General features: G+C 49.1%; 1 protein-coding gene and 1 long non-coding RNA gene across 2 annotated transcripts in view; one reads left to right on the top strand and one right to left on the bottom strand.

The window, feature by feature from the left end:
* TMX3 (thioredoxin related transmembrane protein 3) overlaps positions 1-1,808 on the bottom strand; it is a 206,074-nt gene extending 204,266 nt beyond the window's left edge. Inside the window, exon 1 of the mRNA XM_063923394.1 lies at positions 1,451-1,808. Coding sequence (XP_063779464.1) covers positions 1,451-1,487 — 37 coding nt within the window. The 5' untranslated portion in view covers positions 1,488-1,808. The remainder of the gene's footprint in view (positions 1-1,450) is intronic.
* Positions 1-19,346, top strand: part of LOC134928090 (uncharacterized) — a 72,946-nt gene that overhangs the window by 12,874 nt on the left and 40,726 nt on the right. The window lies entirely within an intron of this gene.

Here is a 19,346-nt window from a genome sequence, read left to right as displayed (position 1 = left end):
GTCAATCCCGCGAATCGGGATAGACAAATGATTGATCCCGGGATTCCTGGGAAGTTCGTTTTCAATGTGAGCCCCCCCTCCCCCGATCCCCGCTCACCATAATCTGGACGGCGGGTGAGTGCTGAAACCCGAGCAGCGGGAAGCTGGCGTCAGGCTGCGCAGCGTGACCTCTGACATAATATCATGCTGCGCAATGCGCACAGCCGGAGGCAGGGGGAGCTGAGCAGTGGCAGTCAGGTAGCGTCTGAACCTCCCGTGATCCCACCTATCCTGATCCCAGGATTGGCCACCATACTGGCAACACAGTAATACTGGAGATCCAGGCTATGCTGTGCAGATGGGACAGGAAGACTGGCCATAGAGTGATACAGGAAAGCCCACAGTATACAATGTAGCAGGGGGTGAGTAACATACAGTCATATAGGAGAGCCTGGATATACAAGTATACTATGCAGCAGGGGATGGGGTGAGTGGCTATACAGAGATACAGAAGAGCTCAGACTATATATACTGTGCAGCAGGTGATGGGGTGAGTGGCTATACAGTGATACAGGAGAGCCATTCTATATACAGTATATATACTATGCAGCATGGGAAGGGGTGAGTGGCATACAGTGATACAAGAGAGCCCAGGCTATATATACTGTGCAGCAGGGGGTGGGGTAAGTGGCTATACAGAGGTACAGAGGAGCCAGGCCAGAGGAGATGCAGAGGAGCCAGGCTATATACAGTATACTGTGCAGCAGGGGAAGGGGTGAGTGGCATGCTGTGATACAGGATAGCCCAGCTATATACAGTATATATACTGTGCAGCATGGTATGCAGGTGAGTGTCGTGCAGTGATACAGGAGAGCCCAGCTATATACAGTATATATACTGTGCAGCATGGTATGCGGGTGAGTGTCGTGCAGTGATACAGGAGAGCCCAGATAGATAGATATATATATATATATATATATATATATATATATATATATATACACACACACACACACACTGTGCAGTAGGGGATGGGGTGAGTGGCAGGCAGTGATACAGGAGAGCCCAGCTATATACAGCATATATACTGTGCAGCAGGGTATGGGGAGAGTGGCATGCTGTGATACAGGAGAGCCCAGCTATATACAGCATATATACTGTGCAGCAGGGTATGGGGAGAGTGGCATGCTGTGATACAGGAGAGCCCAGCTATATACAGCATATATACTGTGCAGCAGGGTATGGGGAGAGTGGCATGTTGTGATACGGGAGAGCCCGGCTATATACAGTATAGTATATATACTGTGCAACAGGGTATAGGGTGAGTGGCATCCAGTGATACGGGAAAGCCCGGCTGTATGCAGCAGGAGACGGATGCAGGCACTATGGGGGATGGCGGAGGATGGAGCACACAGTAAATCACAGCAATACTATGCGCCCTACTTAAATGACCGAATTATATGTCTATTACCTGTTGCTAAGAAGAAGCAGAACCCGGCAGCTGCCATATTCGGAGGATATGATACCGGAAGGAAACTGTGAAATACATGAGAGAGACACTCCCTGGTCTCTGTGATAGGCTGACATGGGTGTACGGACACGGTCACGCTGCCTCCTCACAGGGAGAGGCAAGCTGCAGATGCAGCAGCGAGTACCAGGGGCAGGGTGTAGTCTCAGCATGGCTCCATCATTGTTTATATCCTGATAGCTCTATGATCTATATCTGCCTCATGAGTATGTACGTGTAGCCTGTATGCCACGGGAGCAGAGACCGAGTCACTCCCATTAGAAGTCCCGTTGTGGACGGTAATCCCCCCCACACTTCCCCTGTGACTGCATTATGTGCCGCCGTATGTCCATCCCCAGGACTTGTTACTCTGTGAGCCGCCCTGAGGCTGCAGTGTATTGCGGGGGAACAGTCTCACCACTGGTTCCTCTATGGCTGTAAAAAAAAGGATGTGTGGGGGTAATTCCAAGTTGATCGCAGCAGGAATTTTGTTAGCAGTTGGGCAAAACCAAGTGCACTGCAGGGGAGGCAGATATAACATGTGCAGAGAGAGTTAGATTTGGGTGGGTTATTTTATTTCTGTGCAGGGTAAATACTGGCTGCTTTATTTTTACACTGCAAATTAGATTGCAGATTGAACACACCACACCCAAATCTAAAGGTCCATACACACTTAACGATATAATGAGCGACGTCGCTCATTTTCCCCCTCCTTGAGCGACGTCGCTCATTTTATCGTTAAGTGTGTATGCCGCCAGCGACGACCGATGCGCGGCCCCACGGGTCGGCAACGATCGTCGCTGTCGGTAGGGCATGCATGAAGGATGTGGACTGTCGTCCACGACCTTCATGCAGGGCTGGCGGGGGCGTGACGTCACTGAGCGATATGAGCGGTCATATCGCTCAGTGCGTACAGGCGGCCGCCGACCGGCCGGCCCGGGAGGGGGAAACGTTAGACAATGTCGCTCACAGAGCGACATCGTCTAATGTGTAGGGGCCTTAACTCTCTCTGCACATGTTAAATCTGCCTCCCCTGCAGTGCACATGGTTTTGCCCAACTGCTAACAAAATTGCTGCTGCGATCAACTTGGAATTACTCTGTGTGCGGTGCTAGATGCAAACCTGTGTAACAGCATGACTTTTCCTAACCTGCAGTAATGTGCCACAACATGTGTGGTCTAGGGTATGAAAAGGAGATAAAATCCCCAGTGGTATGCCAATCCCACTCTCCTGGCGCTATTATTAAACATATACATATATATATATATATATATATATATATATATATATAAAAAATTTACATAGATAAAACTAAGTGTAAATAAACAGCAGCGTATGTTTTGAGACTTGGTTAGGGTCTCTAGCATAAACAAAATGAAAAAAATCTAAAAAACATTGCGCTATAGAATATGTAAATATAAATGTGTATATAGAAAAGTAAAAATTAAAGTTTGAAAAAATGGCTGTGGAGTTATCAGAAATGAGGTCGGGAGACTGTCTATATATAATATAATAAAATACTTTTTATTTTATACCAAATAATCCACAGAGTGGAATGTAAAAATAAAGCATATATATATATATATATATATATATATATATAGATAGGAGAATAGGCGGCACTCAGGAGACTGCGAACCTGCCCTCCGATCAGAACACCACGGAGGGCAGGTTCGCAGGTGAGGTAAGTAAACTTGATTGCATATGTGGGGAAGTCTCTGTGAGGGTATATAATGTTTGTCATCACTGTGCTGTACATCCCTGACGACGGGCGGACTCCCGAAACAAATGTTGGATGTCACCTCAATAAAGAAAGTTGTTTGAACAGTCTCCTGAGTGCCGCCTATTCTCCTATCTACAATTGGAATTCTTTCCTAGGGAGGGCACCGGAGCAGATGATATGTAAGCAAAGGGAGTGCCGGCTGTTTGGAAAATTTAAATTTATATATATATATATATATATATATATATATATATAAGAAAGCATCAAGTAGTTGATATATATAGAACATTCCAGAGTACATAAATAACTGTTGTAACAGCTCTAATAGATATGCTACAATGTTATTGAATAGATACTTAAGTGTCCTTTTTAGAGACAATGTGCATCAATAGTTGCAATATCCTCTGCACGATCCACATAAGTATAGCTATTGGCTTTAAATGCCGGCGTCCCGGCCGCGATAAATAGTTCAAAGTGGGCTGAAGATTTTATATTTACCGCCTGTGGCTTTCACATATATGAGAGAAATCGTCCCTCCTTTCCCGGTGGTGAGGCTATCACCGCCCCGGGCTTGGTGTAACGTATGTCCGTGAAATGGATGAGAGTCGAGGGACTCACCGGTCTCTCCCGCTGAGATAGTGTTGCCGTCTCCCCTCTCCCGGTGGTGAGGCCGTCACCGCCCCGAGTGGTGTAATTCGAGGGTCCGTGAATGTTGCCCGCAAGACTCCTGCTGTCAGTGTGACGTGGCGTAATGATGTTCAGCTGACGAGCTGACAGGCGGGTGAATAGCTAGCCAGCGGCAGTGCAGGGAAGGTCACGTCACGCCACGTCACACTGACAGCAGGAGTCTTGCGGGCAACATTCACGGACCCTCGAATTACACCACTCGGGGCGGTGACGGCCTCACCACCGGGAGAGGGGAGACGGCAACACTATCTCAGCGGGGGAGACCGGTGAGTCCCTCGACTCTCATCCGTTTCACGGACATACGTTACACCACACCCGGGGGCGGTGATAGCCTCACCACCGGGAAAGGAGGGACGATTTTTCTTATATATGTGAAAGCTACAGGGCGGTAAATATAAAATCTTCAGCCCACTTTGAACTATTTATCGTGGCCGGGACGCCGGCATTTAAAGCCAATAGCTATACTTATGTGGATCGTGCAGAGGATATTGCAACTATTGATGCACATTGTCTCTAAAAAGGACACATAAGTATCTATTCAATAACATTGTAGCATATCTATTAGAGCTGTTGCAACAGTTATTTATGTACTCTGGAATGTTCTATATATATCAAATACTTGATGCTTTCTTTAATATATATATATGCTTTATTTTTACATTCCACTCTGTGGATTATTTGGTATAAAATAAAAGGTATTTTATTATATTATATATAGACAGTCTCCCAACCTCATTTCTGATAACTCCACAGCCATTTTTTCAAACTTTAATTTTTACTTTTCTATATACACATTTATATTTACATATTCTATAGCGCAATGTTTTTTAGATTTTTTTCACAACATGTGTGGTGTCCTGTGCTAAGGTTCCACATATTGGGGGTAATTCCAAGTTGATCGCAGCAGGAAATTTTTTAGCAGTTGGGCAAAACCATGTGCACTGCAGGGGAGGCAGATATAACATGTGCAGAGAGAGTTAGATTTGGGTGGGTTATTTTGTTTCTGTGCAGGGTAAATACTGGCTGCTTTATTTTTACACTGCAAATTAGATTGCAGATTGAACACACCACACCCAAATCAAACTCTCTCTGCACATGTTATATCTGCCCCCCCCCCTGCAGTGCACATGGTTTTGCCCAACTGCTAAAAATTTCCTGCTGCGATCAACTTGGAATTATCCCCATTGTACTGTAGGCTTCACTATCACTGCCCCCCTCTGCCTATGAGGCAGTCACACTGTGATGTTGGGTTGTTGTGAATTGGATTGTTAAGGTCCATACACACCAGTGGCAAACGCAGGATTTGCATGGGGGGGGTTTCCAGAACTGGGTGGAGCCAATCACGGGGGTGGGGACTGAGGTGACCCAGTATATGCTGGGTCCGTAAAACTAGTGTGTCTGTGTGTGTATATAATATATATGTGTGTGTGTGTGTATATATATATATATATATCTACACATACACATATATATATATTTCTCTGACGTCCTAGTGGATGCTGGGGACTCCGTAAGGACCATGGGGAATAGCGGCTCCGCAGGAGACTGGGCACAAAAGTAAAGCTTTAGAACTACCTGGTGTGCACTGGCTCCTCCCCCTATGACCCTCCTCCAAGCCCCAGTTAAGATTTTTGTGCCCGAACGAGAAGGGTGCACACTAGGTGGCTCTCCTGAGCTGCTTAGTGAAAAGTTTAGTTTTAGGTTTTTTATGTTCAGTGAGACCTGCTGGCAACAGGCTCACTGCATCGAGGGACTAAGGGGAGAAGAAGCGAACTCACCTGCGTGCAGAGTGGATTGGGCTTCTTAGGCTACTGGACATTAGCTCCAGAGGGACCGATCACAGGCCCAGCCATGGATAGGTCCCAGAGCCGCGCCGCCGGCCCCCTTACAGAGCCAGAAGACAGAAGAGGTCCGGAAAATCGGCGGCAGAAGACGTCCTGTCTTCAACAAGGTAGCGCACAGCACTGCAGCTGTGCGCCATTGCTCTCAGCACACTTCACACTCCGGTCACTGAGGGTGCAGGGCGCTGGGGGGGGGGCGCCCTGAGACGCAATAAAAACACCTTGGATGGCAAAAAAATGCATCACATATAGCTCCTGGGCTATATGGATGAATTTAACCCCTGCCAGAATACACAGAAAAACGGGAGATAAGGCCGCCGAGAAGGGGCGGAGCCTATCTCCTCAGCACACTGGCGCCATTTTCCCTCACAGCTCCGTTGGAGGGAAGCTCCCTGGCTCTCCCCTGCAGTCACTACACTACAGAAAGGGTTAAAAAAGAGAGGGGGGCACTAATTACGCGCAGTATTAAAAATACAGCAGCTATAAGGGGAAAAACACTTATATAAGGTTATCCCTGTATATATATAGCGCTCTGGTGTGTGCTGGCAAACTCTCCCTCTGTCTCCCCAAAGGGCTAGTGGGGTCCTGTCCTCTATCAGAGCATTCCCTGTGTGTGTGCTGTGTGTCGGTATGTTTGTGTCGACATGTATGAGGAGAAAAATGATGTGGAGACGGAGCAGATTGCCTGTAATAGTGATGTCACCCCCTAGGGGGTCGACACCTGAGTGGATGAACTGTTGGAAGGAATTACGTGACAGTGTCAGCTCTGTATAAAAGACAGTGGTTGACATGAGACAGCCGGCTACTCAGCTTGTGCCTGTCCAGACGTCTCATAGGCCGTCAGGGGCTCTAAAGCGCCCGTTACCTCAGATGGCAGATATAGACGCCGACACGGATACTGACTCCAGTGTCGACGGTGAAGAGACAAATGTGACTTCCAGTAGGGCCACACGTTACATGATTGAGGCAATTAAAAATGTTTTACACATTTCTGATAATACGAGTACCACCAAAAAGGGGTATTATGTTCGGTGAGGAAAAACTACCTGTAGTTTTCCTGAATCTGAGAAATTAAATGAGGTGTGTGATGATGCGTGGGTTTCCCCCGATAACAACTGATAATATCCTTTCCCGCCAGAGGTTAGGGTGCGTTGGGAAACACCCCCTAGGGTGGATAAAGCGCTCACACGCTTGTAAGAACAAGGGCTCTACCCTCTCCTGAGATGGCCGCCCTTAAGGATCCTGCTGATAGAAAGCAGGAGGGTATCCTAAAATGTATTTAAACACATACTGGTGTTATACTGCGACCAGCAATCGCCTCAGCCTGGATGTGCAGTGCTGGGTTGGCGTGGTCGGATTCCCTGACTGAAAATATTGATACCCTAGATAGGGACAGTATATTATTGCCTATAGAGCATTTAAAAGATGCATTTCTATATATGCGTGATGCACAGCGGAATATTTGCCGACTGGCATCAAGTCTAAGTGCGTTGTCCATTTCTGCCAGTAGAGGGTTATGGACACGACAGTGGTCAGGTGATGCGGATTCCAAACGGCATTTGGAAGTATTGCCTTATTAAGGGGAGGAGTTATTTGGGGTCGGTCTTTCAGACCTGGTGGCCACGGCAACAGCTGGGAAATCCACGTTTGTACCCCAGGTCGCCTCTCAACATAAGAAGACGCCGTATTATCAGGCGCAGTCCTTTCGTGGGCAAGCGGGCAAAAGGTTCCTCATTTCTGCCCCGTGACAGAGGGAGAGGAAAAAGGCTGCAGAAATCAGCCAGTTCCCAGGAACAGAAGCCCTCTCCCGCCTCTGCCAAGCCCTCAGTACGACGCTGGGGCTTTACAAGCAGAATCAGGCACGGTGGGGGCCCGTCTCAATGAATTTCAGCGCGCAGTGGGCTCACTCGCAATTAGACCCCTGGATCCTTCAGGTGATATCTCAGGGGTACAAATTGGAATTCGAGACGTCTCCCCCTCGCCGTTTCCTAAAGTCGGCTTTACCGATGTCTCCCTCTGACAGGGAGGCAGTTTTGGAAGCCATTCACAAGCTGTATTCCCAGCAGGTGATAATCAAGGTACCCCTCCTGCAACAGGGAACGGGGTATTATTCCACACTGTTGTGGTACCGAAGCCGGACGGCTCGGTGAGACCGATTCTAAATCTAAAATCTTGAACACTTACATACGGAGGTTCAAATTCAAGATTGAGTCACTCAGAGCAGTGATTGCGAACCTGGAAGAAGGGGACTACATGATGTCTCGGGACATCAAGGATGCTTACCTTCATGTCCCAATTTACCCTTCTCACCAAGGGTACCTCAGGTTTGTGGTACAGAACTGTCACTATCAGTTTCAGACGCTGCCGTATGGATGGTCCACGGCACCCCGGGTCTTTACCAAGGTAATGGCCGAAATGATGATACTCTTTCGAAGGAAGGGAATTTTAGTTATCCCTTACTTGGACGATTCCCTGATAAGGGTAAGATCCAGGGAACAATTGGAGGTCGGTGTAGCACTATCTCAGGTAGTGTTGCGGCAGCACGATTGGATTCTCAATATTCCAAAATCGCAGCTGATTCCGACGACTCGTCTTCTGTTCCTAGGGATGATCCTGGACACAGTCCAGAAAAAGGTGTTTCTCCCGGAGGAGAAAGTCAGGGAGTTATCCGAGCTAGTCGGGAACCTCCTATAACCGAGCCAAGTCTCAGTACATCAATGAAAGGGTTCTGGGAAAAATGGTGGCTTCCTACGAAGCAATCCCATTCGGCAGATTCCACGCAAGAACTTTCCAGTGGGACCTGCTGGACAAATGGTCCGGGTCGCATCTTCAGATGCATCAGCGGATAACCCTGTCACCAAGCACAAGGGTGTCTCTCCTGTGAGGGTTGCAGAGTGCTCATCTTCTAGAGGGCCGCAGATTCGACATTCAGGACTGGGTCCTGGTGACCACGGATGCCAGCCTGCGAGGCTGGGGAGCAGTCACACAGGGAAGGAATTTCCAGAGCTTCTGGTCAAGCCTGGAGACATCACTTCACATAAATATCCTGAAGCTAAGGGCCATTTACAATGCTCTAAGCTCAGCAAGACCTCTGCTTCAAGGTCACCCGGAGTTGATCCATTCGGACAACATCACGGCAGTCACCCACGTAAACAGACAGGGTGACACAAGAAGCAGGAGGGCAAGGCAGAAGCTGCAAGGATTCTTCGCTGGGCGGAAAATCATGTGATAGCACTGTCAGCAGTATTCATTCCGGGAGTGGACAACTGGGAAGCAGACTTCCTCAGCAGACACGACCCCCACCCGGGAGAGTGGGGACTTCACCCAGAAGTCTTCCACATGTTTATAAAACTCGACAAGTATTGCGCCAGGTCAAGGGACCCTCAGGCAATAGCTGTAGACGCTCTGGTAACACAGTGGGTGTACCAGTCAGTGTATGTGTTCCCTCCTCTGCCTCTCATACCTAAGGTACTGAGAATTATAAGATGGAGAGGAGTAAGCACTATATTCGTGGCTCCGGATTGGCCAAGAAGGACTTGGTAACCGGAACTTCAAGAGATGCTCACGGAGGATCCGTGGCCTCTACCTCTAAGAAGGGACCTGCTCCAGCAAGGACCCTGTCTGTTCCAAGACTTACCGCGGCTGCGTTTGACGGCATGGCGGTTGAACGCCGGATCCTGAAGGAGAAAGGCATTCCGGATGAAGTCATTCCTATCCTGATCAAAGCCAGGAAAGATATAACCGCAAAACATTATCACCGCATTTGGCGAAAATATGTTGCGTGGTGCGAGGCCAGTAAGGCCCCGACGGAGGAATTTTCAACTAGGTCGATTCCTACATTTCCTGCAAACAGGAGTGTCTATGGGCCTGAAATGGGGGTCCATTAAGGTTCAAATTTCGGCCCTGTCAATTTTCTTCCAAAAAGAACTAGCTTCAGTCCCTGAAGTTCAGACGTTTGTGAAAGGGGTACTGTATATACAGCCTCCTTTTGTGCCTCCAGTGGCACCTTGGGATCTAAATGTAGTTTTTGGGTTCCAAAAGTCACATTGGTTTGAACCACTTAAATATGTGGAGTTAAAATATCTCACATGGAAAGTGGTCATGCTGTTGGCCCTGGCCTGGGCCAGGTGCGTGTCAGAATTGGCGGCTTTATCCTGTAAAAGCCCTCATCTGATTTTCCATTCGGACAGGGCGGAATTGAGGACTTGTCCTCAGTTTCTCCCTAAGGTGGTTTTCAGCGTTTCACCTGAATCAACCTATTGTGGTGCCTGCGGCTACTAGGGACTTGGAGGACTCCAAGTTGCTAGACGTTGTCAGGGCCCTGGAAATATAGGTTTCCAGGACGGCTGGAGTCAGAAAATCGGACTCGTTGTTTATTCTGTATGCACCCAACAAGCTGGGTGCTCCGGCTTCTAAGCAGACTATTGCTCGTTGGATTTGTAGTACAATTCAGCTTGCACATTCTGTGGCAGGCCTGCCACAGCCAAAATCTGTAAAAGCCCATTCCACAAGGAAGGTGGGCTCATCTTGGGCGGCTGCCCGAGGGGTCTCGGCTTTACAACTTTGCCGAGCAGCTACTTGGTCAGGAGCAAATACGTTTGTAAAATTCTACAAATTTGATACCCTGGCTGAGGAGGACCTTGAGTTCTCTCATTTGGTGCTGCAGAGTCATCCGCACTCTCCCGCCCGTTTGGGAGCTTTGGTATAATCCCCATGGTCCTTACGGAGTCCCCAGCATCCACTAGGACGTCAGAGAAAATAAGAATTTACTTACCGATAATTCTATTTCTCGTAGTCCGTAGTGGATGCTGGGCGCCCATCCCAAGTGCGGATTGTCTGCAATACTGGTACATAGTTATTGTTACCAAAAAATCGGGTTATTGCTGTAGTGAGCCATCTTTTCTAGAGGCTCCTCTGTTATCATGCTGTTAACTGGGTTTAGATCACAAGTTATATGGTGTGATTGGTGTGGCTGGTATGAGTCTTACCCGGGATTCAAAATCCTTCCTTATTGTGTACGCTCGTCCGGGCACAGTATCCTAACTGAGGCTTGGAGGAGGTTCATAGGGGGAGGAGCCAGTGCACACCATGTAGTTCTAAAGCTTTACTTTTGTGCCCAGTCTCCTGCGGAGCCGCTATTCCCCATGGTCCTTACGGAGTCCCCAGCATCCACTACGGACTACGAGAAATAGAATTATCGGTAAGTAAATTCTTATTATATATATATATATATATTTCTCTTACATCCTAGAGGATGCTGGGGACTCCGTAAGGACCATGGGGTATAGACGGGCTCCGCAGGAGACATGGGCACTATAAAGAACTTTAGAATGGGTGTGCACTGGCTCCTCCCTCTATGCCCATCCTCCAGACCTCAGTTAGATCCTGTGCCCAGAGGAGACTGGGTGCATTACAGGGGAGCTCTCCTGAGTTTCTTTGAAAAATAATTTTGTTAGGTTTTTTATTTTCAGGGAGCACTGCTGGCAACAGGCTTCCTGCATCGTGGGACTGAGGAGAGAGAAGCAGACCTACTTAAATGATAGGCTCTGCTTCTTAGGCTACTGGACACCATTAGCTCCAGAGGGTCGGAACGCAGGTCTCACCCTCGCCGTTCGTCCCGGAGCTGCGCCGCCGTCCTCCTCACAGAGCCGGAAGATAGAAGCCGCTTGAGTATAAGAAGAACGAAGACTTCAAAGGCGGCAGAAGACTTCAGATCTTCTCTGAGGTAACGCTGCGCGCCATTGCTCCCACACACGCACACGCAGGGGGGGCGCCCTGGGCAGCAATAATAAACCTCTAGGACTGGCTAACAGGCAATACATAGGCTGCGGAGGCAATATATAGATTAAATCCCCCGCCAGTATAAATAATTTGAGCGGGACCGAAGCCCGCCGCTGAGGGGGCGGAGCTTGATCCCACAGCACTAACCAGCGCCATTTTCTCCACAGCACACTGCAGAGAAGCTGGCTCCCCGACTCTCCCCTGCTGAACACGGTGACACAGGGCAAAAAAGAGGGGGCACTTGTAAGTTGCAGAGAGTGTATAGATATATACATATGATTAAATAAAAGCGCTGTTTATCTGGGAATATTGTTTCCAGTGTCAGTTGGCGCTGGGTGTGTGCTGGCATACTCTCTGTCTCTCCAAGGGGCATTATTGGGGAACTGTCTCTATATAAATATATCACTGTGTGTGTGGAGGTGTCGGTACGCGTGTGTCGGCATGTCTGAAGCGGAAGGCTCGTCTAAGGAGGAGGTGGAGCAGATGATTGTGGCAACGCCGACACATGATTGGTTGGACATGTGGAATGTTTTAAATGCAAATGTGACTTTGTTACATAAGAGATTAGACAAAGCAGAGTCCAGGGATAATACAGGGAGTCAATCAATGGCTATGACGGTGTCACAGGGCCCTTCAGGGTCTCAAAAACGTCCCCTATCCCAAATAGCAGACACTGATACCGACACGGATTCTGACTCCAGTGTCGACTACGATGAAACGAGGTTACACCCAAGGGTGGACAAAAGCATTCATTATATGATTATTGCAATAAAAGATGTTTTGCATATCACAGATGACCCCTCTGTCCCTGACACGAGGGTACACATGTTTAAAGGAAAAGAAACCTGAGGTAACCTTTCCCCCATCTCATGAGCTGAATGCGTTATTTGAAAAGGCTTGGGAATCTCCAGACAAGAAACTGCAGATTCCCAAAAGAATTCTTATGGCGTATCCTTTCCCGGCACAGGACAGGGTACGGTGGGAATCCTCGCCCAGGGTGGACAAGGCTTTAACGCGCTTATCCAAGAAGGTGGCGCTACCGTCTCCAGACACGGCAGCCCTCCAGCATCCTGCTGATCGCAGAGAGGAAACGACTTTAAAATCAATATATACACATACGGGTGCCTTACTCAGACCGGCAATAGCATCGGCTTGGGTTTGTAGCGCTGTAGCAGCTTGGACAGATACCTTGTCAGCTGATATTGATACCCTAGATAGGGATACCATTTTATTGACCTTAGGTCACATTAAAGACGCAGTCTTATATATGAGACGCTCAGAGAGAGGACTGCTAGGTTCGAGAGCCAACGCCATGGCGATTTCTGCTAGGTGAGCATTGTGGACCCGCCAATGGACGGGTGATGCCGACTCAAAAAGGCATATGGAAGTTTTGCATTACAAGGGTGAGGTTTTATTTGGGGAAGGTCTCACGGACCTGGTTTCCACGGCTCCCGCAGGTAAATCTACCTTTTTGCCTTATGTTCCCCCACAGCAAAAGAAAACACCACAGTATCAGATGCAGTCCTTTCGGTCGCATAAGTCCAGAAGAGGTCGGGGCTCTTCCTTCCTCGCCAGAGGTAAGGGTAGAGGGAAAAGAATGCCTGCTACGGCTAGTTCCCAGGAGCAGAAGTCCTCCCCGGCTTCTACTAAATCCACCGCATGACGCTGGGGCTTCACTGAGGGAGTCCGCGCCGGTGGGGACACGTCTGCGACTTTTTAGCCACATCTGAGTTCAGTCGGACGTGGATCCTTGGGCGATGGAAATTGTATCCCAAGGCTACAAGCTGGAATTCGAAGACGTGCCTCCTCGCCGATTCTTCAAATCGGCTTTACCAGCTTCTCCCCCAGAGAGGGAGATAGTTTTAGCTGCAATTCAAAAGCTGTGTCAACAGCAAGTGATTATCAAGGTTCCCCTATTTCAACAGGGAAAGGGGTACTATTCAACCCTGTTTGTGGTCCCGAAACCGGATGGCTCGGTCAGACCCATTCTAAATTTCTCTGACGTCCTAAGTGGATGCTGGGACTCCGTAAGGACCATGGGGAATAGCGGCTCCGCAGGAGACTGGGCACAACTAAAGAAAGCTTTAGGACTACCTGGTGTGCACTGGCTCCTCCCACTATGACCCTCCTCCAGACCTCAGTTAGAATCTTGTGCCCGGCTGAGCTGGATGCACACTAGGGGCTCTCCTGAGCTCCTAGAAAGAAAGTATATTTTAGGTTTTTTATTTTACAGTGAGATCTGCTGGTAACAGACTCACTCCAGCGAGGGACTAAGGGGAGAAGAAGCGAACCTACCTAACTGGTGGTAGCTTGGGCTTCTTAGGCTACTGGACACCATTAGCTTCAGAGGGATCGACCACAGGACCCGACCTCGATGTTCGGTCCCGGAGCAGCGCCGCCGGCCCCCTTACAGAGCCAGAAGCAAGAAGTGTTCCGGAAAATCGGCGGCAGAAGACTTCTGTCTTCAACAAGGTAGCGCACAGCACTGCAGCTGTGCGCCATTGCTCCTCATGCACACCTCACACTCCGGTCACTGATGGGTGCAGGGCGCTGGGGGGGAAGGGGGGCGCCCTGAGGGCAATATAATACACCTTGGCTGGCAAATCATCACAATATATAGTCCCAGGGCTATATATGTGATAAATTACCCCTGCCAGAGTCCATGAAAAAAGCGGGAGAAAAGTCAGCCGAAAAAGGGGCGGGGCTATCTCCCTCAGCACACTGGCGCCATTTTTTCTTCACAGTGCAGCTGGAAGACAGCTCCCCAGGCTCTCCCCTGTAGTTTTCAGGCTCAAAGGGTTAAAAAGAGAGGGGGGGCACTAAATTTAGGCGCAATATGTGTATACAAGCAGCTATTGGGGGAAAAATCACTCAGTTATAGTGTTAATCCCTGCATTATATAGCGCTCTGATGTGTGCTGGCATACTCTCTCTCTGTCTCCCCAAAGGACTTTGTGGGGTCCTGTCCTCAGTCAGAGCGTTCCCTGTGTGTGTGCGGTGTGTCGGTACGGCTGTGTCGACATGTTGGATGAGGAAGGTTACGTGGAGGCGGAGCAGAGGCCGATAAATGGGATGTCGCCCCCTGTGGGGCCGACACCAGAGTGGATGGATAGGTGGAAGGTATTAGCCGACAATGTCAACTCCTTACATAAAAGGCTGGATGACGTAACAGCTGTGGGACAGCCGGCTTCTCAGCCCGCGCCTGCCTAGGCGTCTCAAAGGCCATCAGGGGCTCAAAAAACGCCCGTTACCTCAGATGGCAGACACAGATGTCGGCACGGAGTCTGACTCCAGTGTCGACGAGGTTGAGACATATACACAATCCACTAGGAACATCCGTTGCATGATTTCGGCAATGAAAAATGTGTTACACATTTCTGACATGAACCCAAGTACCACATAAAAGGGGTTTTATGTTTGGGGAGAAAAAGCAGCCAGTGTTTTGTTCCCCCATCAGATGAGTGAATGAAGTGTGTAAAGAGCGTGGGTTCCCCCGATAAGAAAATGGTAATTTCTGAAAAGTTACTGCTGGCGTACCCTTTCACGCCAGAGGATAGGTCACGTTGGGAGATATCCCCTAGGGTGGATAAGGCGCTCACACGTTTGTCAAAAAGGGTGGCACTGCCGTCTTGGGATACGGCCATTTTGAAGGAGCCTGCTGATAAAAAGCAGGAGACTATCCTGAAGTCTGTATATACACACTCAGGTACTATACTGAGACCTGCATTTGCCTCAGCATAAATAGTGCTGCTGCAGCGTGGTCTGATACCCAGTCAGATAATATTAATACCCTAGACAGGGATAATATTTTGCTAACATAGAGCATATTAAAGACGTCGTCTTATATATGAAGGATGCACAGAGGGATATTTGCCGGCTGGCATCCAGAATTAATGCAATGTCCATTCTGCCAGGAGGGTATTAGAGACCCGGCAGTGGACAGGTGATGCTGCCTTTAAAAGGCACATGGAGATTCTGCCTTATAAGGGTGAGGAATTGTTTGGGGATGGTCTCTGGGACCTCGTATCCACAGCAACAGCTGGGAAGGAAAAAATTTACCTCAGGTTTCCTCACAGCCTAAGAAAGCACCGTATTTTCAGGTACAGTCCTTTCGGCTTCAGAAAAGCAAGCGGGTCAAAGGCGCTTCCTTTCTGCACAGAGACAAGGGAAGAAGGAAAAAGCTGCACCAGACAGCCAGTTCCCAGGATCAAAAATCTTCCCCCGCTTCCTCTGAGTCCACCGCATGACACTGGGGCTCCACAGGTGGAGACAGGTGCGGTGGGGGTGCGTCTAGGGAACTTCAGGGACCAGTGGGCTTGCCCACAGGTGGATCCCTAGGTTCTGCAAGTAGTATCACAGGGATACAGGCTGGAGTTCGAGGCGACTCCCCCTCGCCATTACCTCACATCAGCCTTGCCTGCTGCCCTCGGAGAAAGGGAGGTAGTACTGGCGGCAATTCACAAGCTGTACTTCCAGCAGGTGAAATCAAGGTACCCCTCCTTCAACAAGGCCGGGGTTACTATTCCAAAATGTTGTGGTACCGAAACCAGACGGTTCGGTGAGACCCATTCTAAAATTGAAAGCCTTGAACACTTATATACGAAGGTTCAAGTTCAAAATGGAATCGCTAAGGGCGATTATTGCAAGCCTGGAGAATTTCATGGTATCACTGGACATCAAGGATGCTTACCTGCATGTCCCTATTTACCCTCTTCACCAGGAGTACCTCAAAATTGTGGTACAGGATGGTCATTACCAATTCCAGACGTTGCCGTTGGTCTGTCCCCGGCACCGAGGGTATTTACCAAGGTAATGACCGAAATAATTATCCCGTGCTTGGACGATCTTCTTATAAAGGCGAGGTCCAGGGAGCAGTTGTTCGTCGGAGTAGCACTATCTCGGGAAGTGCTACAACAGCACGGCTGGATTCTGAATATTTCAAAGTCGCAGCTGGTTCCTACGACGCGTCTACTGTTCCTGGGTATGGTTCTGGACACAGAACAGGATAAAAAGGGTTTCTCCCGGAGGAGAAGTCCTAGGGGTTGTCGTCTCTAGACAGAGACCTCCTAATACAAATACAGGTGTCGGTGCATCAATGCACTCGAGCCCTAGGAAAGATGGTAGCTTCTTACGAAGAAATTCCATTCGCCAGGTCCCATGCAAGGATCTTCCAGTGGGATCTGTTGGACAAGTGGTCCGGGTCGCATCTTCAGATGCATCGGCAGATAACCCTGTCTCCAAGGGCCAGGGTGTCGCTGTTGTGGTGGCTGCAGAGTGCTCATCTTCTAGGGGGCCGCAGATTCGGCATACAGGACTGGGTCCTGGTGACCACGGATGCCAGCCTTCGAGGCTGGGGGGCAGTCACACAGGGAAGAAACTTCCAAGGACTATGGAAAAGTCAGGAGACTTCCCTACACAAGACCCCTGCTTCAACACCGGCCGGTGCTGATCTAGTCAGACAACATCACGGCGGTCGCTCATGTAAACCGACAGGGCGGCACAAGAAGCAGGATGGCGATAGCAGAAGCCACAAGGATTCTCCGATGGGCGGAAAATCATGTGTTAGCACTGTCGGCAGTGTTCATTCCCGGAGTGGACAACTGGGAAGCAGACTTTCTCAGCAGACACGACCTCCACCCGGGAGAGTGGGGACTTCATCCAGAAGTCTTCCAAATGATTGTACACCGTTGGGAAAGGCCACAGGTGGACATGATGGCGTCCCGCCTCAACAAAAAGCTACAAAGATATTGCGCCAGGTCAAGGGACCCTCAGGCGATAGCTATGGACGCTCTAGTAACACCGTGGGTGTACCAGTCAGTGTATGTGTTCCCTTCTCTGCCTCTCTTACCCAGGGTAATGAGAATAATAAGAAGGAGAGGAGTAAGAACTATACTCATTGTTCCGGATTGGCCAAGAAGAGCTTGGTACCCAGAACTCCAAGAAATGATCTCAGAGGACCCATGGCCTCTGCCGCTCAGACAGGACCTGCTGCAGCAGGGGGCCTGTCTGTTCCAAGACGTACCGCGGCTGCGTTTGACGGCATGGTGGTTGAACGCCGGATCCTGAAGGAAAAGGGCATTCCGGAGGAAGTTATCCCTACGCTAATTAAAGCTAGGAAAGAAGTGAACGCAAACCATTATCACCGCATATGGCGGATATATGTTGCGTGCTGTGAGGCCAGGAAGGCCCCAAAGGAGGAATTTCAGTTAGGTCGATTTCTGCACTTCCTACAGTCAGGGTGACTATGGGCCTAAAATTGGGTTCCATTAAGGTCCAGATTTCGGCTCTATCGATTTTCTTCCAAAATAGAACTGGCTTCACTGCCTGAAGTTCAGACTTTTGTTAAGGGAGTGCTGCATAGTCAGCCCCCGTTTGTGCCTCCAGTGGCACCGTGGGATCTCAACGTGGTGTTGGATTTCCTGAAGTCGCATTGGGTTGAGCCACTTAAATCCGTGGAGCTACAATACCTCACGTGGAAAGTGGTCATGCTGTTGGCCTTGGCGTCGGCCAGGCGTGTATCAGAATTGGCGGCTTTGTCATGCAAAAGCCCTTATCTGATTTTTTATATGGATAAGGCGGAATTGAGGACTCGTTCCCAATTCCTTCCTAAGGTGGTATCAGTTTTTCATGTGAACCAACCTATTGTGGTGCCTGCGGCTACTTGGGACTTGGAGGATTCCAAGTTACTGGACGTAGTCAGGGCCCTGAAAAGTATATGTTTCCAGGACGGCTGGAGTCAGGAAAACTGACTCGCTATTTATCCTGTATGCACCCAACAAGCTGGGTGCTCCTGCTTCTAAGCAGACTATTTCTCGCTGGATCTGTAGCACGATTCAACTTGCACATTCTGCGGCTGGACTGCCGCACCCTAAATCTGTACAAGCCCATACCACGAGGAAAGTGGGCTCTTCTTGGGCGGCTGCCCGAGGGGTCTCGGCTTTACAACTTTGCCGAGCTGACTTGGTCGGGTTCAAACATTTTTGCAAGAGTCTACAAGTTTGATACCCTGGCTGAGGAGGACCTAGAGTTTGCTCATTCGGTGCTGCAGAGTCATCCGCACTCTCCCGCCCGTTTGGGAGCTTTGGTATAATCCCCATGGTCCTTACGGAGTCCCAGCATTCACTTATTACGTCAGAGAAAATAAGATTTTACTCACCGGTAAATCTGTTTCTCGTAGTCCGTAGTGGATGCTGGGCGCCCATCCCAAGTGCGGATTGTCTGCAATACTTGTTTATAGTTATTGCCTAACTAAAGGGTTATTGTTGAGCCATCTGTTGAGAGGCTCAGTTATATTTCATACTGTTAACTGGGTATAGTATCACGAGTTATACGGTGTGATTGGTGTGGCTGGTATGAGTCTTACCCGGGATTCAAAATCCTTCCTTATTGTGTCAGCTCTTCCGGGCACAGTATCCTAACTGAGGTCTGGAGGAGGGTCATAGTGGGAGGAGCCAGTGCACACCAGGTAGTCCTAAAGCTTTCTTTAGTTGTGCCCAGTCTCCTGCGGAGCCGCTATTCCCCATGGTCCTTACGGAGTCCCAGCATCCACTGCGGACTACGAGAAATAGATTTACCGGTGAGTAAAATCTTATTTTAAATTCCCTAAACCTGTACTTGAAAAGGTTCAAGTTCAAGATGGAATCGCTCAGGGCGGTTATATCCAGCCTGGAAGGGGGGGATTTTATGGTGTCACTAGACATAAAGGATGCATACCTTCACGTCCCCATATATCCTCCTCATCAGGCATACCTGAGATTCGCTGTACAGGACTGTCATTACCAGTTTTAGACGTTGCCGTTTGGGCTTTCCACGGCCCCGAGGGTTTTCAC

This window comes from Pseudophryne corroboree, chromosome 5 (assembly GCF_028390025.1).
Source record: "Pseudophryne corroboree isolate aPseCor3 chromosome 5, aPseCor3.hap2, whole genome shotgun sequence".
Classification (NCBI taxonomy): Eukaryota; Metazoa; Chordata; class Amphibia; order Anura; family Myobatrachidae; genus Pseudophryne; species Pseudophryne corroboree.
Note: the sequence above shows the minus strand (reverse complement) of the source record. Positions and strands in the feature narration are given on the sequence as shown.